Source organism: Vanacampus margaritifer, chromosome 15 (assembly GCF_051991255.1).
Source record: "Vanacampus margaritifer isolate UIUO_Vmar chromosome 15, RoL_Vmar_1.0, whole genome shotgun sequence".
Classification (NCBI taxonomy): Eukaryota; Metazoa; Chordata; class Actinopteri; order Syngnathiformes; family Syngnathidae; genus Vanacampus; species Vanacampus margaritifer.
Genome location: NC_135446.1, coordinates 17,322,515 through 17,341,750, shown reverse-complemented (window position 1 = coordinate 17,341,750; position 19,236 = coordinate 17,322,515). Strand labels below are relative to the sequence as shown.

The 19,236-nt window shown below is 42.0% G+C and overlaps 2 protein-coding genes across 3 annotated transcripts; both read left to right on the top strand.

Annotated features, from left to right (window-relative positions):
- The first annotated feature begins 269 nt into the window (after positions 1-269).
- On the top strand, positions 270-1,464 carry tmem256 (transmembrane protein 256). Its single transcript, XM_077544792.1, has 4 exons — positions 270-625; positions 695-732; positions 826-906; positions 1,210-1,464. The coding sequence occupies exons 1-4, from the start codon at positions 547-549 to the stop codon at positions 1,351-1,353; spliced, it is 342 nt and encodes a 113-aa protein (XP_077400918.1). The 5' UTR covers positions 270-546; the 3' UTR covers positions 1,354-1,464.
- Positions 1,465-2,567: 1,103 nt separating this feature from the next.
- On the top strand, positions 2,568-7,902 carry tmem102 (transmembrane protein 102). Of its 2 annotated transcripts, none has more exons than XM_077545485.1 (6): positions 2,568-2,778; positions 3,967-4,181; positions 4,264-4,602; positions 4,876-5,069; positions 5,146-5,358; positions 6,339-7,902. In XM_077545485.1, exons 2-6 carry the CDS (start codon positions 3,977-3,979, stop codon positions 6,930-6,932), a joined length of 1,545 nt encoding a protein of 514 aa, XP_077401611.1. In that variant the 5' UTR covers positions 2,568-2,778; positions 3,967-3,976; the 3' UTR covers positions 6,933-7,902. The 2 variants fall into 2 exon arrangements, with proteins under 2 accessions (XP_077401611.1, XP_077401610.1); XM_077545484.1 differs by having other exon boundaries at positions 2,568-2,801.
- The last annotated feature ends 11,334 nt before the right edge of the window (positions 7,903-19,236 follow it).

Here is a 19,236-nt window from a genome sequence, read left to right as displayed (position 1 = left end):
CTAGGTCAGATATACTTATCACTTGGTGACGTCAAATAAAATAAAATAAATAATGTTAGACTTTGTTGTTTTGTGATTTAAAGTAGGCACCAGTACACTAAAAAATACATTAAACTTAAAATTTTAAAACTTTAAAATTAATATTTAAAACTAACTTGCTAAAACGCGAGCTGATTGTTTAAAATATTAATTTTAATTTGAAAGCTTTGGTTTTAATTTGAAACGCCCATTATGGTAGTCACTTCCTGAAACGGTATCTTAACACCGGAAGCAGAAGTGAGTACTCACAACGTCATTCTGTTGCGTTCAAAGTCCTTGTCAAATACTCTCTTTTAATGTTAATATACGACTCTTGGTAGTTTTCATATGTCGGGGCTATAAATCTATCTTTTAAGAAATATTTAACGTAGAACGTTAAGTTTAAAATATTAAATAATATGCCGAAATGTAACGAGGTCGTGCAGCTCTAGAGCGGCAAAACAGGAGTACGTAAAGGCAACATCTTTGGCTGTCTTCCGGTGGTCTGGAGGTTCAAGCAAAGCGACCATGACCGCTGTTGTTGTCCGCCGGCTTGCTGCTCTTTCCGGGGCTTCGGCGGTGGCACTCGGAGGCTACGGAGCGCATGGTAGGAATCCCATATTGCAATTTGTTTTCTGCTGTTGTTGCGATTTCATGTTTCATTTTCTCTTTACAGGTTTTAAAAACAGCGACCCCGATGATTACCAGAGAGTGGTATGACTTTAGTATTGATAATGAGACTTTTTTTTTGTGCGTGTGTGCAGGGGACACAATTCTGACCGTTTTTTTTTCTGTGCGTTTGTGCAGCTATTTGAAACAGCCAACAAGTACCATTTCTACCATAGCTTGGCCTTACTGGGTGCTGCCCACTCCAGCAAACCTGCTGTGGTGAGTGGAATTTTCAAGGAAATGAAAATACAATATGGCTCCTGTGTGCAAAGTTGGTGGTGAAAAATTCAGGTGTACTTCACAATGATTCTAGTTGAATATAGTGGCAGCTCCTCAGCGGGGATTACAACGTGTGGCATCATCCAAATGTTTTGTTTTTGCACAGAAAAAAAAAAAAAAGCTCCGGATGTATTAAAGCGTATATTTGGCTTTGGTTATAAATATTGCAAACGTGGGAGCTGTCAAAATCCTTTTGGTCTGTCTGTGCCATCCTAACGCATCCTCTCTCCTGTCATAACAAAGGCCGGCACGCTTTTGATCGCCGGCATGGGGATGTTCTGCGGATCGCTGTACCACCAGGCCATGACGGGGGACCCCGGCCTTCGCAAAATAGCCCCGGTGGGAGGCATGGCGATGATCGTGGGCTGGCTGGCGCTTGTCCTCTGACCAACTGTGTGTGTGTGTTTATGTTGTAATAATGCATGTATAGATTTTACAAGTCTTTGCTTATCTACGTTTTGGAATAAAAATACAACTTACGTAATTGGAACAATTCAACTGCATGTGCTCATGTCAATTTCTAAATGAATGTTATCATCCACATTTAAAGTGAGCCTTTCCCTCCTCCAAGGTGGTTTTTAAGATAAGATGCACGGGCACCCAAATGCAGCCCGATAGCTCGTGTGCACATACTGCATTTTTTTTTCTCTCTCTCTTAAAAATTGTGAGTATGAGCTCCTCCCATGCAGCCACTTAGATGATGGCCAGCGCCAGCAAATTCCCAAATAGATGATTCCTCACTTGAGTGGACACCGATGTGAGCTCTTTTATTCCCAATCATCTTGCCTCAGTCTACTGCAGCTCAGGGATGATGACAAAGTGTGCGCGCGCCAGCAATGAATGACAAATAAATCCACTCCACATGTTCGGTCGAGGCAGTGGTGGAATCGTACTTATCGTGCCTGTCTCTAGACCGGTGGTTGTTAACTGAACTCCGTATATGTGCACTATGAATTCACATGTATAACTTAGCTCATCGATTTACGCATGCCATGTATACAAATAAGGGTAGGAGCTTCATTTCGTCAGTTTATAGCCATGTCTGATATATTTTTTTTGCTGCCATCTTGTGGCATGGATCGGCAATTACAGTTTTTGGATGGGTGCCGAATGAGGGGAAAACTCATTTATTTATTTAGTTTGTCCACGCAGTTATTATGTTAGTCAGTCAGTTTCTTAATCACGTGATTTATTTAATGTCTCCATAAATATAAACATTGTAAGGGGCAATGCATGCTGGGAAGGAACATTAATGAGATAAATCGACAGTTAAAGTGACGGTTTTTTTTCGTACGATCCGTTGACAGTTTGTTTGAATGTTTTTTTTGTTGTTTTGTTTTTTACTGCGTTAAACCCTTAGTTGTCGGAAGCGTTTAGCTTTACTTTATTAGACAGTGAGATTGACGCACTTTTTTTTTAAGTGCATATTTAAAACTGCATTTTTGTCATGCAAGTGCTGTCGACATAAATGTGGCCTCTTCCATCATTTAAATTGCCCATCCCTAAATATTTGCATACTGTATACGCATTTTTAACAGTATAGTGGTAGGCTCGTAGCAGCCAATCCATGCATTCCTGCACACGAAGTTGCCTCGCCTCTTCTAACGCCTGAAGCAGCAGCAGCAGTAGCAGAAGCTTGCTTGCGTGCGTGCCACCCTCCGCCGCTAATCCCTGGATCCTCCCCGCGAGCAGGACGCCGTTTTTCCAGCCAGGCGGCGCTGATCGAGGACCTGTTGGAGATGACAGCTGACCAGGGCGGACTGAACCGCATGCAGCGAAGCACCCAACGCCGAGGAAGTTGCCGTGTGACCGGTGTGCTTCCCTCCCAGCTTTAGGTTTCGATCTTGTTTTGCTCTTGCGTGATTCTGTGGCTTGGAGGGTTTCCACTGCCCACTTGGCCCCCCCGCCCCCACCCGTGACACCACACCTGTCAAGTTAGCTAGCATGCTAGGTGGCTAAGTTGGCTAATAAAAGAAATGAGCAGCCCAGGGGCAAGCCAAAAGTAGTCTGTGATTTCTTCGACACTTCTTCAAACGCGTCACGCATATTACGCCTCTATTAGCAAGTAGCCAAATTAGCTAGAGTGCACTAATGCCAAGAAGGATAATTAGCTCTGCGATTAGCTTAGCCGTCTTGCTAATTTAGCAGGTTAAGAGGGGCAGAGGCCATAGTGTTGTTAAGTCGAATCGTGTTGTTTACGTTGCACTTCTGTCTTTTTAAACTTCCGTTACTCAGCGTGTTACCTCACTCAAATGTTACGATGCTGGGGTAGCTTGATGTCATGACAATCATTGCAAATCACTGCTGAGTAAACAAATAATAATGAATTTAAAAATGACATGCGTTTTAATTAGCAAAGTAATCACCGTTATATATATATATATAAAAAGGTTGGAGATATTTCACGTTACAGTATCTAATAAATGCACCAGAGAACCAATTGTACAACATATGGCATGTTGTACGTTAATTTGCTCATGTTTATTATTATTATTATTATTTTACTAGTCTGGTCATTGCTAGACGTGTTTGGAAGCAATTAGGAAAGGAGTTCTACCACAACCACGTATTTTTGCGTCATACATACTAAATGTCAAGGAGAGTTGTAACAATAAATCCACAACTAATTGATTATCAAATTTTCAATAGCTTTTTTAGAGACCTTGTTTAACTTCAGAATTCCAGCCTCTCAAAAGTAAATATTGTCAGATTGCTGCAGTCTTCCATTGAAGCAGACTAATCTTTGTGGTTAAATACATTTGCAAACATCTGTTTTTACTTTGGAAAAGAGTAATCAATATATTGACCTATTTTCTGACATGCTATGGGACAAACCAGTAACTGAATACTGTAATAATGATTTCACATTTGCAAATTTCAAAGTCCTTGATTGATCAAAATATAATCAACAGATGACTAAATTATTAAAATAATCATTAACTTGATTAAGATCATTTCTAACCTTTCCAATGGGCTCTTTTATTATTTTTAAACCCACAGTGCTGTCTCGATGGAGTCCCTGATGAGCGCCGTGTCGTCGCCTCGCTCCCCGGCGCCCGGCAAGAAACACTCCGAGGTGGACTTCCGCTCGGGCGCTACCCTGGAGCAGCTGTCCACTCAAGTTTCCGAGCTGGTCCTACTGGAGCAGGGCAGCTTCGGGGACCAGACCGCCTTGGAGGTCCACACGGCCAAGGATTTCATTTTCAACATGTTAGGTGCGTCAAATTCATGGTGTCGGATAGTCAACCGATTTAGATGCTTCTAAAATGGCAACCCAAAAAAAAATCTCTCTTCCAGGTTTAGTCCAGAAAGTGGACCAGCGCCTCCCAGTGGCCAACGAGTACCTACTTCTGTCCGGAGGCGCCCGAGAAGGCGTCTTGGACCTGAACCCGGAGGATTTGGGCGACTACGCCAAAGGTGCCGATTTTGACCTCGACTTTACCCTGCTGGTGCCGGCCCTCAAGCTCCACGACCGCAACCAGCCCGTCACCCTGGACATGAGACACTCGCCGCCTTGCCACTCGTGGCTCAGCCTGCGTTTGTGCGACTCCAACATCCTGTCCCGCTGGAGCATCTGCTGTCGGGAGGAGAGCGGACTTCCTGTTGAGGAAGACGAGGAAGAAGAGGCGGAGATTGGTAAAAAATAGGTTCTTCTAGATTAGAGGGCCTGTTTGTTTGAGATGTTTCCCTCCTCCAACACACCTGATTCAAATGATCAGGATTGTTTTTAGGCTTCTGCCGATCTTGATGATGATCTGATCATTTGAATCAGGTGTGTAGGAGGAGGGGAACATCTAAAACATGCAGGATAGAGGTCCTCGAGGACCGGAGTTGGTGACCCCTGTTCTAGATGTTATCCCTGTGGGAATTAAGCATTCACCGCTCCTTCCTTTTCCTTTGCCGGTTCAGGGAACGGTTCCATCCCGTCGCTAGACTCCCCTCAGCCCCTCGATGGGTGCTACTTCTCCCCTAGCCTGGTGACAGACTGGTTCTGGGGGGTGGTGAGCGAGGCGGTGGACGACCTGCGCCGAAGCCCCCAGCGAGGCATTCCCATCCCGGAGCGACTGGAGAGGAACGGGCCAATCACGACCATCATCCTTCAGGTACAGTCGGACGCATTCAGGCTCCTTAAAATGACTCTGCGATTTTTTTAAACCTTGGTCCTCCACGCCGCTGCAGGCGGGCTCCAGCAGGGTGCTGTACGATTTGCTACCCGTGGTGTCGTTTCGGGGCTGGCCTGCCGTGGCGCAGGGCTGGCTGACGGCGAATCACTTTTGGGATGGGAAAATCACGGAGGAGGAGGCCATATCGGGGTTCTACCTGCTGCCATGCTGCTCGCCGCTGGGTGGGCGGCCCGACAGGGAGTGGAGACTTGCCTTCTCCCGCAGCGAGGTACTTTATTGTCCGTGTCCCATCACATTCATAGCGTCTCATCAAACTCAGGTCTTTCCATGCCAAATCATGCAGTGAGCTTAACCAACCTGATTTGAATGAAACTTGGTGGACTTGTTGATAGTGATGTCACAACACTAAATCTCAAATTTGAGCTCAATCGAAGCAGGGGTTGGCGAGCTATGGCCTGGCGAATTTTGACATTTTTGGCAAAAAGGGGCGTGGTCATCTTCGGTAGGTCCCAAACTCTTACTACGATTTAAAAAATGTAAGATTTAGTGTTGTGCTATCCAAGGTTATTTTAGTGGATGAAAACTAACAAAAAAACTCACAAAAACATGCTTTTTAACTAATTTGCTCCCACAAACGTATAAAATACCTTCTGTCTTAAATGTCCGAAAGACATATTTATACGTTTTTTATGTTTTATTTTTATGCTAGAGCATACAGAAGATTTTGATGCAGCCTATCAACTGCAAAGAACAGTTGAAGAAATTGTAGTTATTACACAAACGGCCAGCAGGTGGCAGCAGAGCATAAGAAATGAACCAGGACCATGTTGAAAAAAACCCTCAATTACTCAGAATTCTAAATAGATTTGTGAATAATGATGAAACTTAGCTGTATTCTGTATTTTATATCTGGTTTAAATGTACAATAAAAAATTCTAGGTCTTTATACTCTTGTTAACAAAAGTAGAAAAAAATGGGAAACAAATAGAAATGGTATTAATATAGAATTTTTTTACATCAATGGCAGTGAATGAGTTAAATATTGGGCACAAGTAATGCACTTTAAAAAACAAAAAAAACTGAAACTAACTCAAACTAAGCATTTTTTTTAAATATCTAAAACTAATTAAAGAACCACCTTGAGTTCCATTCAAATTTAAACCTGCTTGGTTTAACTCACATTTGGCATGGAACGACCCAAATGTCAAAACGGGGGGTTAAAGGATCCTGGTGACTTCTTTCAACCAGGTCCAGTTGAAGAAGTGCATCCCGTTCCCAATGGCGCAGGCTTTCCAAGCCGCCAAGGCGGTGCTGTCTCGTATCCTGGCCCGTCCCCGTGCGGGCCTCAGCCTCTACCACCTGCGCACGCTCCTCTTTTGGGCCTGCGATCGACTTCCCGCCGCCTACCTGTCCTGCCCCGACTCCGACACCCCCGGCCGTCTCCTCCTGGGTCTCCTCGATGACCTGGCGCATTGCATCCTGGGTAAAAACTGCCCAAACTACTTCCTGCCGCAGTGCAACATGCTGGAGCACCTGACGGACAGCCAGGCTCTCCTCGTGGCCCGGAAACTCGCCCACGTGCGCTCCGACCCCAGCGAGCACCTGCGGGCCGCTCTGGACCAAGCCCAGCAGGCGGGCCAGCTCAAGAAAGAGCTGGCGAGCAGCACCAACGGCTCTCCGGGGCACCACCCCGTCAACGGCATCATCTCGCCTTGCGAGGACAAGCTGGCCCAGCGTCTGCAGCAACTGGTCACCGAGAACCCCGGGAAGTCCATCTCGGTCTTCCTCAACCCGGACGACGTCACCCGGCCGCACTTCCGCATCGATGACAAGTTCTACTGACGAGTGGAGGAAGAAACCCAAACACCGTCAACGCCGGCGGGTTGTTGCCAAGGAGATTGCCGACTCCTAACGAGCTGGCCTTAACGACGCTGACGAGCGTACGCAGACGAGGGCTGGCTTTCGTCAAGTGAAGGCGTGAACACAGCGTCAGTGAACGCCTCAGGCTGATTACATTTCACACACTCCAAAAAAAAAATCTTCCCCGATGTCAGATTTTTCTCGATCTTTTTCCCCGTTTCATGATCAGCGTGTGATGTTCACAATCGGAACGCGACAACGACGTGAGGATGATGGAACTGAATGTAAGCGTTCTGGTCGTCTTTCTCAGGTACCCACGAATCCTTATATTGCGAAACGGAAGCTTCATTGGACTACGGAATGTAACCAAAGAGAAACACATGCACAGGAAGCGACCACAGCAATCGCAGATTTAAAAAAAAAAAAGAAAGACATTTCTCTCTTTACTCATCCTGGCTTAGATTTAAGAATTTCTCTTTTATGGCTTTATCTGGTATGTGAAGCAAGTTTACATGCAAAGTGACTGCGTCTGTTTTCTTTGAACAAAGCTGCTGTTTCTCTAAAAGTTGGATGTGTTAACTGCTGAATTGTTTAAGCTAATCTTGGTGCGCGCGCGTGCGTGCGTGTGTGTGTGTGTGTGTGTGTGTGTGTGTGTGTGTGTGTGGTGACTACCAAAGTGTTCAGAATGTCGACTGCGGTGCATTTAAAGTCAAAAGACAAAAAATAGTGCGGCGTCTACTCGGCGCTATTTTCTTTGTCATCTTGCTGCTTTTTAGACTCACAATACGTTCATTTCAATACTTAAGTGCTGATTATTATTGTTCTCATTTTGGGCTGTAACACGACTGATTTAATGTATTTATTCTTATCACTTGATTCTGAGGGCTTTCTATTGGTCAGTTTGAGCTTAATTCATTCAATAAATGACGACCAAATAAAATGATTGATTGATTCACAATGTTTTCAAGTGTCATCATTGACAACGATGATAATAGCAGGACTGCAGTACATATTATAGTCAATAGAGGGCGCCCCAAGACTACACAAGGTACAGTAGCGCCAGAACAGTTGGAACATAACTTGAGCTGGTAATCCAAATCAAAATGTTGGAAAATATATTAAAACATTGTTTAAAAATGTGTGTTACAATTCTTTATGTCAATAAGTACAGATTCATAATACAACCCATTAAAAAAAAAAAAAGTTCCCAAATGTGTCCCCAGCCATTATAGTCGGTGATCTGATAAATCAGCATAAAGCATTTACAAGCGCATTAAGCCGCTTCCGGGTCTTTAAAGGGTCCTACTGAGACAAGCTCTGTGAAATTCAGCCGGCTTTGGAGCTGATTGTGGGCAGATGGAGCTGCATACTAAAACGTCCTCGCACACGTCAAGAGCAGGGAGAAACCAAACTTCTAACGAGAAAGAGATGAACTTGCTGTTTGCCCATTAAATGGCAGCCGGGTAGAATAACGTTAAAAAAATTTGCCGTGAATAAATAAAAACATCAATCAAATATTTGTGCTCATGCCATAATATTGTAATAAAAAAAATACTGTAAAATAGAATGTAAAAAAGAAGGCTTTAAGCCACATTTTTTTTCTCCTTCAATTCAATGGACATTGTGCTTCTCCTTCTGGTGTGCCCGTCTTGGCCACCTGGGGGCAGAAGTGTTCCGCAACAATACAGTGCGTGGTTGTTTTTAAGCACACAATATGCTAAATTATTGTGTTTAGTTTGACAGTAAACTTCAACTGAGAGAACTAAATAACAACTTGAAGCCTCTTTTTTTTTTGAAGAAGAAGAACTGTTCTGGTAACCTAAGCCCCCGTGTGTGAGATCGGCTGGGATCGGCTGTCTGTTGAGAAACTGGGTCCGAACAATATAGGTTACCACGTCTAAATTACGTGCTGCATTAATGAAGACGTTGCGGTTGTTGGATGCTTTTTGTTTTTGGATGGGTTTTGGTGTGGAAGATTCCCGCCAAATAGCTTGCAAAAATAGTCTCGGGATGAATGTGGCGTCATCGAAATGATGGAGAGGCGAGCGGAGAGAGGCGGCGGAGAGGGACGCATTAAACCGCCAGCAAGAAAACTAATGAGACGGAAGGAACAGATGGATGGAGAAGTGGCAAAAAAGCGGAAGACATATTTGGGGATCCACCAGAGATTCCTGGGAGTCAACATTTGCCAATGAGAAGAAATTCAGCCTCTGTGCTCTAATCTCACCCCCCCCCCCCCCCTGTTCCCACATTAATTAAATCTGCGTGTAATTACGGTCGTTGAGAATCGGAGGCCAATGTTGGAGATTGGTCACGGCCTGCGTATCTTTCAAGTCAAATGACTTTTGCGAAACTTTTACCCCCAGGGCGGACCCCGTCACTCCTGCGTGTTGAAATGTGTTAAGAGCCTGTGGCACCACCTGGATCCGGGTCTGGGCCCCAGTAGCTCTGCCATCAGTTACACGCGAGTGGACAAGAAAGGCTGAAGACATGAATAATTTGACGGCAGAGGCTCCACTTCTCAATAATACAGGGGTGTCGAACACATTTGCGTAGATGAAGGTTGTGTGTATACATATAAATATTAGGGGTGTCATAATTAGTGCGGTCATTTTGAGTTCATTTCAAGTTTCTTTAATGCAGAGGTGGGCAATTTCGGTCCTCGAATTTTGGAGGTTTCTCACTTCCAACGCAAGCCGATTCCAATCAACAGGATCGTTATCAGGCTTATGCAGAGCTTGCTGATGAGCGGATCATATATCAGCTGTGTTGGAGAAGGCAAACATCCAAAACCTGCAGGACTCCGGCCCTTGATGCCCACCTCTGCTTTAATGCTAATCCTTTTTTTTTAGCGGACAATTAATGTCAGCCCCTTACTTGGAAATCCTGTACTGGGGGGATTTCAGTCGCAACGCAGCAGACACGTCCACATCAAAATTTTGTAGTAATAAATTTAATAATAATGCAAAGATTTGTGGGGACTGGGGTCAAGTAGTATTATAAAAAAAAATTAAATGTGCAGAATTTTACAGGTTATTTCACGTTAAAGATTACATAGCTCTGAATATGAAAAGAAAATGCACTGAGCTGTCACCAATGTCTTACAAGTGCAATTATGCCATCTAGTGGCAGAAAAATGACCTCAACACAAATCAATAGCTCTCTTGTTTTTTTTACAGTACAGTATATCTTTTAAATTTTAACTCAATTTTATGAATTATTATGAAATAACTATCAATGACTAAAAGATGCTGCCATATTTCTATTGCGTTAGCATTTGGTCCACTTTTATGTTAAGAGTATGACAACTTAGAAAATAAATATTTTATTGTCCGTTTAGAACATACTGTATATAAAATGTGCGATTAATGGTAAGCGTGAGTTAACTATTGAAGTCATGCGATTAATTACTATAAAAAAAATGTAATTGCCTTACACCCCTAATAAAAATGTGTACAGTACAAACACACACACACCTCAACCATCAAAAATGATTGCCTACCCCCATTCCTTACCCTAACCTCAACCCAATTCAAACCTAAACTCTAAAACCAAGTCTTGACCCTCAAAAAGAGGTCTAAACAAAATGGCCCCACAACTCTGTGAAAGAAATCCCGATTGGCCCAAATATGTAACAAAAACAAGACCACACACACACACACACACACACACACACACACCCTTCCAGCTTTTATTGACATCGAACTAGGGTAAGCAGCAAAGTTAAGACGTGTTGTTTTTTTTTTTTTACGCCGATGACAAAACGTCGATGGATGCCAACTTCAATGAATGAAGTAGTGACGTTTTTTTTTTTGCATAATTGTTAGAAATCTGCAGCACGTGCGTTTGTGCGAGAGCACGCGTTCCCGCATTTTCCAAGTGTCACACATGAGCGCGCACCAACACAATTACAGGGCAACAGAGCTTTAAGTGCACAATGCTGTTCGCACATACATGTGCGGCCCTCATGTCCTATTCTCGGGAAAAAAAAAAAACTCAAGAAGGCACATTCAGTGTAAAATATTTATTTCACGCATGCTCGCGCTCAAGCGTGCTGAATGATGATGTTAAGCATGGACAAACCAAAACAAAGGCCAAGTTCTGGTGTCGAAAATTGGATATTTTCCGCACGCTTTAATTCAGTTATCTGTCACCTTAAGCACCTCTTTTAATTAGAGGTCAATGACTGGATCAATCATGCCCTTAATCAATGATTACACCCCAATCACTTGTAAAGTCATTTGTCACAGCTTGCGAGCTCTCTAGGGGGTGAGGAGGAGGGGGGGGGGGGGGGTGTCGTAATACGCCTCAGGGTGAAAGAGACGAGCGGCGGCTCCGTCGTGCATGCAGATGCGTCCAGTTTCACGCGGACGGACAGCTTGAGCCGTTGAACTAATTCATTTCATGAACATTATCCATCTTAGTGTCACTTGACAGAATTGGTGTCATGACATCACAACTAACATGATGACCGATGCTGGGTTGCCATAGCAACAGAGATGCTACAGTCCCGATGAAGCGAAAATGACAGCACACTCTTGAGCTTTTTTTTTTTTTTTCTTTCCTTAAGGCAAAGCTGTGGGGAAAGCAGCTGTGTGACAGCACGTGAGGTAATAAATGAGCGCGTGTGCGTACGCATCATCATCTTGTCCCGGATTTGTTTAACCACGGCGTGCTGTCCTCATCAGTTTGTGGCTAATCCCTGCAACGGCATCCTGGACATCCACACGGCTGTGAACGTACACGTCGGTCCATCAACCTCTACAAAATTCTATTTATATTCAAATGGGGAGGGGGGGGGGCAGCGTTGATTGAGGTAGGTTACAATGAATTTACGCGGTTACCATTTCGCTCTGATGCCATTAAGAATGCACGATAACCTAATTTTGGTATGAAAAAAACAAATCTGACTGCCCTGCTACTTGGGTCAATTTAACCCAACTTTTTGGGTTGTTTTGTACAAAACATCCCATTTTTTAAAACACAAAACAACTCAACAACTGGGTTGTCCGTCCGTCCGTCCGTCTTCTTCCGCTTATCCTGGGTCGGGTCGCGGGGGGCAGCAGCTTTAGCAGGGAAGCCCAGACTTCCCTCTCCCCAGCCACTTCAGCTAGCTCATCCGACGGGACCCCAAGGCGTTCCCAGGACAGCCGAGAGACATAGTCTCTCCAGCGTGTCCTGGGTCGTCCCCGGGGCCTCCTGCCGGTAGGACATGCCCGGAACACCTCCCCAGGGAGGCGTCCAACTGGGTTGTTTTGATTTAAAAAAAAAAAACACACACACACAGAAAGTTGGGTCAAATTGACCCAAGTAGCAGGTCGGTCTATCTCACGCCCAAAATTGGGTTATTTTTGACCCAGCATTTCAAAGAGAGTATTGCCTTGGGTTGTTCTTGGCATCGTATACACTCTTAATTCTGACGGGTTCAAACTAGCACATATTGGGTGAAATAGCTAACCCAGGGCTGGGTCGGACTCCAAAAAGGGACCAAGCCCATTCTGGGTTATTTATATGCAGTGCATTAGGATGATGATTTGATCAAGTGCATTGGGTTGAGCGTTTGGCACAATGTGCTGGGTCAAAATTTTGCAAAAAAAAAACTGTTTCAGTTCTTCCGCCTGCCCAAATCCAATCTTCAACCCAATCTGCTAGGTCAATACAATTGACCCAACCATCACTCTTAAAACAGCTGGGTCAAAAATAACCAAATTTTAGAAGAAAAAGAAAAAAAAGACCCGACCTGCTACTTGGTTCAATTTGACCCAACTTTCTGGGATGTTTTGTACAATTTTTTTTTTGTACAAAACAACCCCAAAATAGTTTGTTTGTTTTGTGGCCCAAATTGACTCAAGTGGCGCGTTCGTCTCTCCCACAAATTATTTTTGTTCCCGATTTTTTTTTAAGGGTGTTGGGTAAAAGTAACCCAATATACTCAAAATCCGCAGCTACCCAGCAAGTGGGTTAGAAAACAAACCAGCATTTTTTTTTAGTGTTGAATTGTACATCGAGTAAAAATTTGCTAATGTTATTGACTTGGCGATTTTTTTTTTTTTTTTAAAGCATTCAAATTTGTCAGGGTTGTTAACATTCTTTATTTTCACTTATACGTATAATATCGGGAGACCAGCTATCAGTCCATTAGCCTCCTTGGAAGATAAGCACGGGATGTGCTCGTCGGTTAGTGTGCCAGGAGTCCTCCCGGTGCAGGAGAAGGTCACACGCAAGCCTGCCACCAGGTGGGGCGAGAGTTGCTGATGTACTCGCGTCTGCAGAGGTCACATCCCCCCCAAAGCCCCACAGGCCTGAGGTGGGACATCAATCACGGAAGACCTTGGACGCACGCAGGCCCACCGCGGCAGACCACGGCAGAGATCGGGGCTAGTTGTATCACTTTTTATACTTTTATATATTTCTTGGAATCAATACATCATATATAAACAAAATGTACACCAGATGAAAGACCAAAGCCTTAGGCATATTTTTTGTATTCATTTCGTTTTCCTACTTTGTGTCAGTGCAGAGTTATAAGCCATCAAATACAGGGAGTGAATATGTGACATGTTGCTAGCCTGGCAAGCCACACCCACTTTCTTTTTGGACAAGCATCCATGGACAGTTAGCTCTTTGACTGCCAGACGTTTTCAGAAAAGGGATGCCGTGGGTGCCAGCCGATTTAAGCATTTTTGACTGATCTTTCAAGGTTCACAGAAAATTATGTGTTTGGACTATGGAAACACACATACTACCAAATGAAAGATTGGACTCTCATCTTTCATCAGAAAAAAAAGTTTGTTTCTACCGTATTCCGTTTTTCAGTAATCAACAATAGAAAATGGTTAGTTTCATCTCTGTTTTGAAAAAAACGTCTTTTAACGTCTTTGGCACTCCTCCATAGGATTTTACTTAACGTTATTTAACGTTTTTGGCAGTCAAAGAGTTAGATTTGCTGCTCGAATTTGTCTATGTACGACGCCTGTTTCAAAACATATGAAGTTGAACATTTGTACTTTGGGTTGTGCCAAACGGATAACTGGCACTCATCCCAGCTCACAAAGTGCAATTCTCTTCTCAGACAGTACATTTATACGAAGAAAACTAGTATTCCACTTTTTCGTTGCGCCCTCTGGTGGAGAAGAAAATTACAACGTGACAACTTACCAGTGATACAACTTGCCCCGCGGTCTCCCCTACAGTACACATTTACCTTTTCTCAAATTATTTTATTATTATTATTTTTTTTGTAATTTTATTTTATTTTTTATTATTTTTTTTTTTTTTTGTATGTGCGTGTGAGTGTGTATTCACTAGTTCACCTAAAACCTATTTAAAAAAATCCCATGCCGTTCACCTAAACCAAACACTTCCAGCCAGAGTCGTGAGGCCGTCAGGAGACCCGAGGAAGGACCAAAGAAAAGAAAGCAAAGTGAAATCCAGCACCGACCAGACACCACCCACCAGACCAAATTATTTTATATTATTTGTCAGCAGGATTGTGCAGAAACTCCAAAACCAAACTCCACTAAGCTTCTCAGAAGCCTTCACGAAAGACATTGTGATGTTTTTAAAGTAAATAATACTTAACAAGAAAATTCTTGTTAACTGGAAAAATAAACAAACTCTGAATATCGACCAATGGTCTAACCTCCTCATAAATCACATTTTAATGGAAAAAATGTCTGCCTCAAATAAAAACCAAATATCAAAATTTATAGAAACATGGTCTACGTATATAGAATTTTTTAACCTAATTCTGGTTACTTAATTCTGTCTGTTAGCGAGAGCCACTACATCGTGATAACTTGCATTGATGTTTCTGCATTTGGCAATTTATTATTATATTATATTATTAGTATGGGATTTTTTTTTAATGGGCTTTAGGCGAACTGATGAATACACGCTCGCTCACACGCACGCACGCACACACACACACGCACATACTCACCCACATACAAAAAAAAATAATATATATATATGTGTGTATATGTATATATATATATATATATATATATATATATATATATATATTTTTTTTTTAAAAAAAAAACATTTATTAATTTTTTTTAATTTTTTTGTTTTTTTTTTAAAAAAAAAAGGAGAGCAATGATGATGTCAAATCGAATGAACAATACTGAGCTCTCCTGAAGGAATAAAAAAAAAAAAAAAAAGTAAATAATACTTGGATGATAATGAGAATTCAGATTTATTCAAAAGGTGGCGCTGATCCAAATGAGCATCCTTTGCGCCGCTTGCCCGTTTTGATTTAAAACGACTTCATTTCAAAGATAATGTCAAACTGAAAGTTGCCGAGCTGTGCGATCCTCGCACCTCTTTGCATTTCACATCTTGCCGTGTTAGTCGCGTGTCGAGCATGTGGCGTCCCGCTGCCACGTGTTCATACATTTATGCAGGGTTTAATTAAATCTACACGCCCGCAGCAAACAATCACACAGGAGCGCGGCGAGAAGGATGGCGCTTTTATTCTACATTCGCCAAAAGGTTAGGCCGACATAAATAAAAAGGCGCGAAGAGGAAATGGGAGAAAACCAAAACAGTGGTCTTGATGACCTTCCCTCGGCAACGTGGCTCCGTGACTTCAACATTGATCAGCTGGCGAAGTGCAAAAGCAGAAATATGAACAAGCGACGCAATAGAACGCTAATGATTAAAAATGTGTTTTTGACTCGAACGTGCGGCGTCATAAAACAGATGCTCCTCGCTTGCTGCGTGGCGGCTGCCACAGCTGCCGCGCTTGCACTTGAAGAATGCCAAGTGGGGAGGGAGATTTATGGCGGCGTAATGGCGTGCACATCCAAGCGCGTGTCATTATGGGCAAAGTGGAAAATAATTGGGGGTGATTTGAGGCTCCCCTCGTTAGCCTTTATCGCCTCTACAGTAGCCACAACATTAGGTACACATGCACAGGCAGTGATGCTAGTAACATTTTTCAGTCAAGTAACTATTAAGTTAGTTAAGTAGTTACTATAGTTAAGTAGAATAAAGTTAATCCTCAAATATCATTCAAATTTGACCTTGAATAATACACTTGCTTCTTTACGACGCGTATTAGGGCCACATTGCAAATTTGCCTTTTTATAAAGTGGCTAATTTGCCAGAAAAAAACTCAGAAACTTACTACAAATACACGTAGTGTAGCTATAGTGTAATGTGAGGATTCGTTGGTGGTTAATGGGACACGGTTTATAAAATAAAAAGGCAGGATGGATAAGGATCATACACGGCAGCTAGAGAGACAACACTTCCTGATTCCCTATCAGCTGACTAACAATAACCAATCAGAAGCTAGGATACATTAGGGAAATGCAAATGAGCAGCAGATTTGACACATTGACTTAGCTACTTGTACAAAAAAAAAAAAAAAAACACCAAAATGTATGAATGTGTAAATAATAATTCTGGAAACATAAATGTACAAGTAAATATACATTTTAACAAATTAACGTAAATGCCTGATCCTCATGCTGCGGGACCTTTGCAAAGAAAGGCGTCTTTGTTGCTGGCAGTACCCAACGCTTCAAACTGCAAATGCTTAACATGATATGGTTAATCCCTGCTAAAGCAATTACTCTCTCCTTATTGGAAAAGCCGACCAAAAAGTATTGGCACAAACATCCGAGCGTACGCTACGTGTATTTTCTATTATTAGTGTTTTTTCTCGCAAATCTGCCACTTTATAAAATCGCAACTTTGCCACTTTATTAAGACGCAAATTTACGAGTTTTTCTCTCTCAAATTTGCCACTATATAAAGTCGCACATTTTGTAGTTTTTTTCTCGTAACATTGCCCCCACCCTCTAAAAAATATATTTATACGCTGTTGTACAAATCTGCCACTTAATAAAATCGCAAATTTGCAACTTTGTAAAGTCACAAATTTGCCACTTTATAAAGACACAAATTTACGCGTTTTTCTCTCTCAAATTTGCCACTATATAAAGTCGCACATTTTGTAGTTTTTTTCTCGTAACATTGCCCCCACCCTCTAAAAAATATATTTATACGCTATTGTACAAATCTGCCACTTTATAAAATCGCAAATTTGCCACTTTGTAAAGACCCAAATTTACGAGTTTTTTCTCTCTCAAATTTGCCACTATATAAAGTCGCACATTTTTTTGTGTTTTTCTCGTAAAATTGCCTCACCCTCTAAAAAATATATTTATACGCTATTGTACAAATCTGCCACTTTATAAAATCGCAAATTAGCCACTTTGTAAAGTCACAAATTTGCCACTTTAGAAAGACACAAATTTATGAGTTTTTCTCTCTCAAATTTGCCACTATATAAAGTCGCACATTTTGTAGTTTTTTTCTCGTAACATTGCCCCCACTTTCTAAAAAATATATTTATACGCTGTTGTACAAATCTGCCACTTTATAAAATTGCGAATTTGCCACTTTATAAAGACACAAATTTACGAGTTTTTCTCTCTCAAATTTGCCACTATATAAAGTCGCACATTTTTTTGTGTTTTTCTCGTAAAATTGCCCCACCCTCTAAAAAGTATATTTATACGCTGTTGTACAAATCTGCCACTTTATAAAATCGCAAATTAGCCACTTTGTAAAGTCACAAATTTGCCACTTTAGAAAGACACAAATTTACGAGTTTTTCTCTCTCAAATTTGCCACTATATAAAGTCGCACATTTTGTAGTTTTTTTCTCGTAACATTGCCCCCACTTTCTAAAAAATATATTTATACGCTGTTGTACAAATCTGCCACTTTATAAAATCGCAAATTTGCCACTTTATAAAGACACAAATTTACGAGTTTTTTTCTCTCAAATTTGCCACTATATAAAGTCGCACATTTTGTAGTTTTTTTCTCGTAACATTGCCCCCACCCTCTAAAAAATATATTTATACGCTGTTGTACAAATCTGCCACTTTATAAAATCGCAAATTTGCCACTTTATAAAGACACAAATTTACGAGTTTTTCTCTCTCAAATTTGCCACTATATAAAGTCGCACATTTTGTAGTTTTTTTCTCGTAACATTGCCCCCACCCTCTAAAAAATATATTTATACGCTGTTGTACAAATCTGCCACTTTATAAAATCGCAAATTTGCCACTTTATAAAGACACAAATTTACGAGTTTTTTTCTCTCAAATTTGCCACTATATAAAGTCGCACATTTTGTAGTTTTTTTCTCGTAACATTGCCCCCACCCTCTAAAAAATATATTTATACGCTGTTGTACAAATCTGCCACTTTACAAAATCGCAAATTTGCCACTTTGTAAAGTCACAAATTTGCCACTTTATAAAGACACAAATTTACGATTTTTTTCTCTTAAATTTGCCACAGTGGACTGGTGGAGGGGGGCCACAGTGGACTGGTATTAAATAACCAATAATGACTGATGGGTGTTCATGGCAGGATTTGGATGCACATGGATGACCAGTCAGACGACAAACAACTAGATTAGATATTGACCCGGAATCCGATCATGACATTCCGCTGCCAAACTGGAGCCCGATGTCTAGCCTAACGGATGTGCAATTCTGCAGTGATAATTGCCAATGCCTGATTTCCATATTTAACTTTGCAGTATGGAAGAGAGTTAAATGTAGCTAAAAATGATTCAGTCATTAAGTTTGGGCTATAAAAAAAAAAAGTCAACTGCGTGTTAAAAAAAAAAAAACATTCCCAAGCAGAAGATGCCTCTTCCGAATAATAAGAAGCACTTTTCCTGCTCCAATCTCCAGGGCGCACTCCTTTCCTACATCCCGCTTTTCTCCTCGGCGGCTCACGGAAAGCTAATCTCAATTTGTTTCACTGCGATATCACGCCACAGCTCCAGTGTGGAAGCAAGCAGCCCCCCCATTCTTTCCAGGTTTTTTTTTTTCTCTCTCTCTCTCTCTCTCTCTCTCTCTCTCTCTCTCTTCTCTCTCTCTCTCTCTCTCTCTCTCTCTCTCTCTCTCTCTCTCTCTCTCTCTCTCTCTCTCTCTCTCTCTCTCTCTCTCTCTCTCTCTCTCTCTCTCTCTCTCTCTCTCTCTCTCTCTCTCATCTCTCTCTCTCTCTCTCTCTCTCTCTCTCTCTCTCTCTCTCTCTCTCTCTCTCTCTCTCTCTCTCTCTCTCTCTCTCTCTCTCTCTCTCTCTCTCTCTCTCTCTCTCTCTCTCTCTCTCTCTCTCTCTCTCTCTCTCTCTCCAGCGTGCTAGTGCTAAGCTGCCCTGCAACGACCCCACTTTTTGATACAATTTGGGGCAAAGAAGCCTTTTAAAACTGCTAAAATAAGGACTGAATACTCCCCCATTAACT

Coding starts and splice junctions, on each gene's coding strand:
- tmem256 (XM_077544792.1), top strand. CDS start 547: ATGACCGCTGTTGTTGTCCGCCGGCTTGCTGCTCTTTCCGGGGCTTCG. Junction 733..825: donor CCGATGATTACCAGAGAGTG/GTATGACTTTAG, acceptor GCGTTTGTGCAG/CTATTTGAAACAGCCAACAA. Junction 907..1,209: donor ACTCCAGCAAACCTGCTGTG/GTGAGTGGAATT, acceptor GTCATAACAAAG/GCCGGCACGCTTTTGATCGC.
- tmem102 (XM_077545485.1), top strand. CDS start 3,977: ATGGAGTCCCTGATGAGCGCCGTGTCGTCGCCTCGCTCCCCGGCGCCC. Junction 5,070..5,145: donor TCACGACCATCATCCTTCAG/GTACAGTCGGAC, acceptor ACGCCGCTGCAG/GCGGGCTCCAGCAGGGTGCT. Junction 5,359..6,338: donor TTGCCTTCTCCCGCAGCGAG/GTACTTTATTGT, acceptor TCTTTCAACCAG/GTCCAGTTGAAGAAGTGCAT.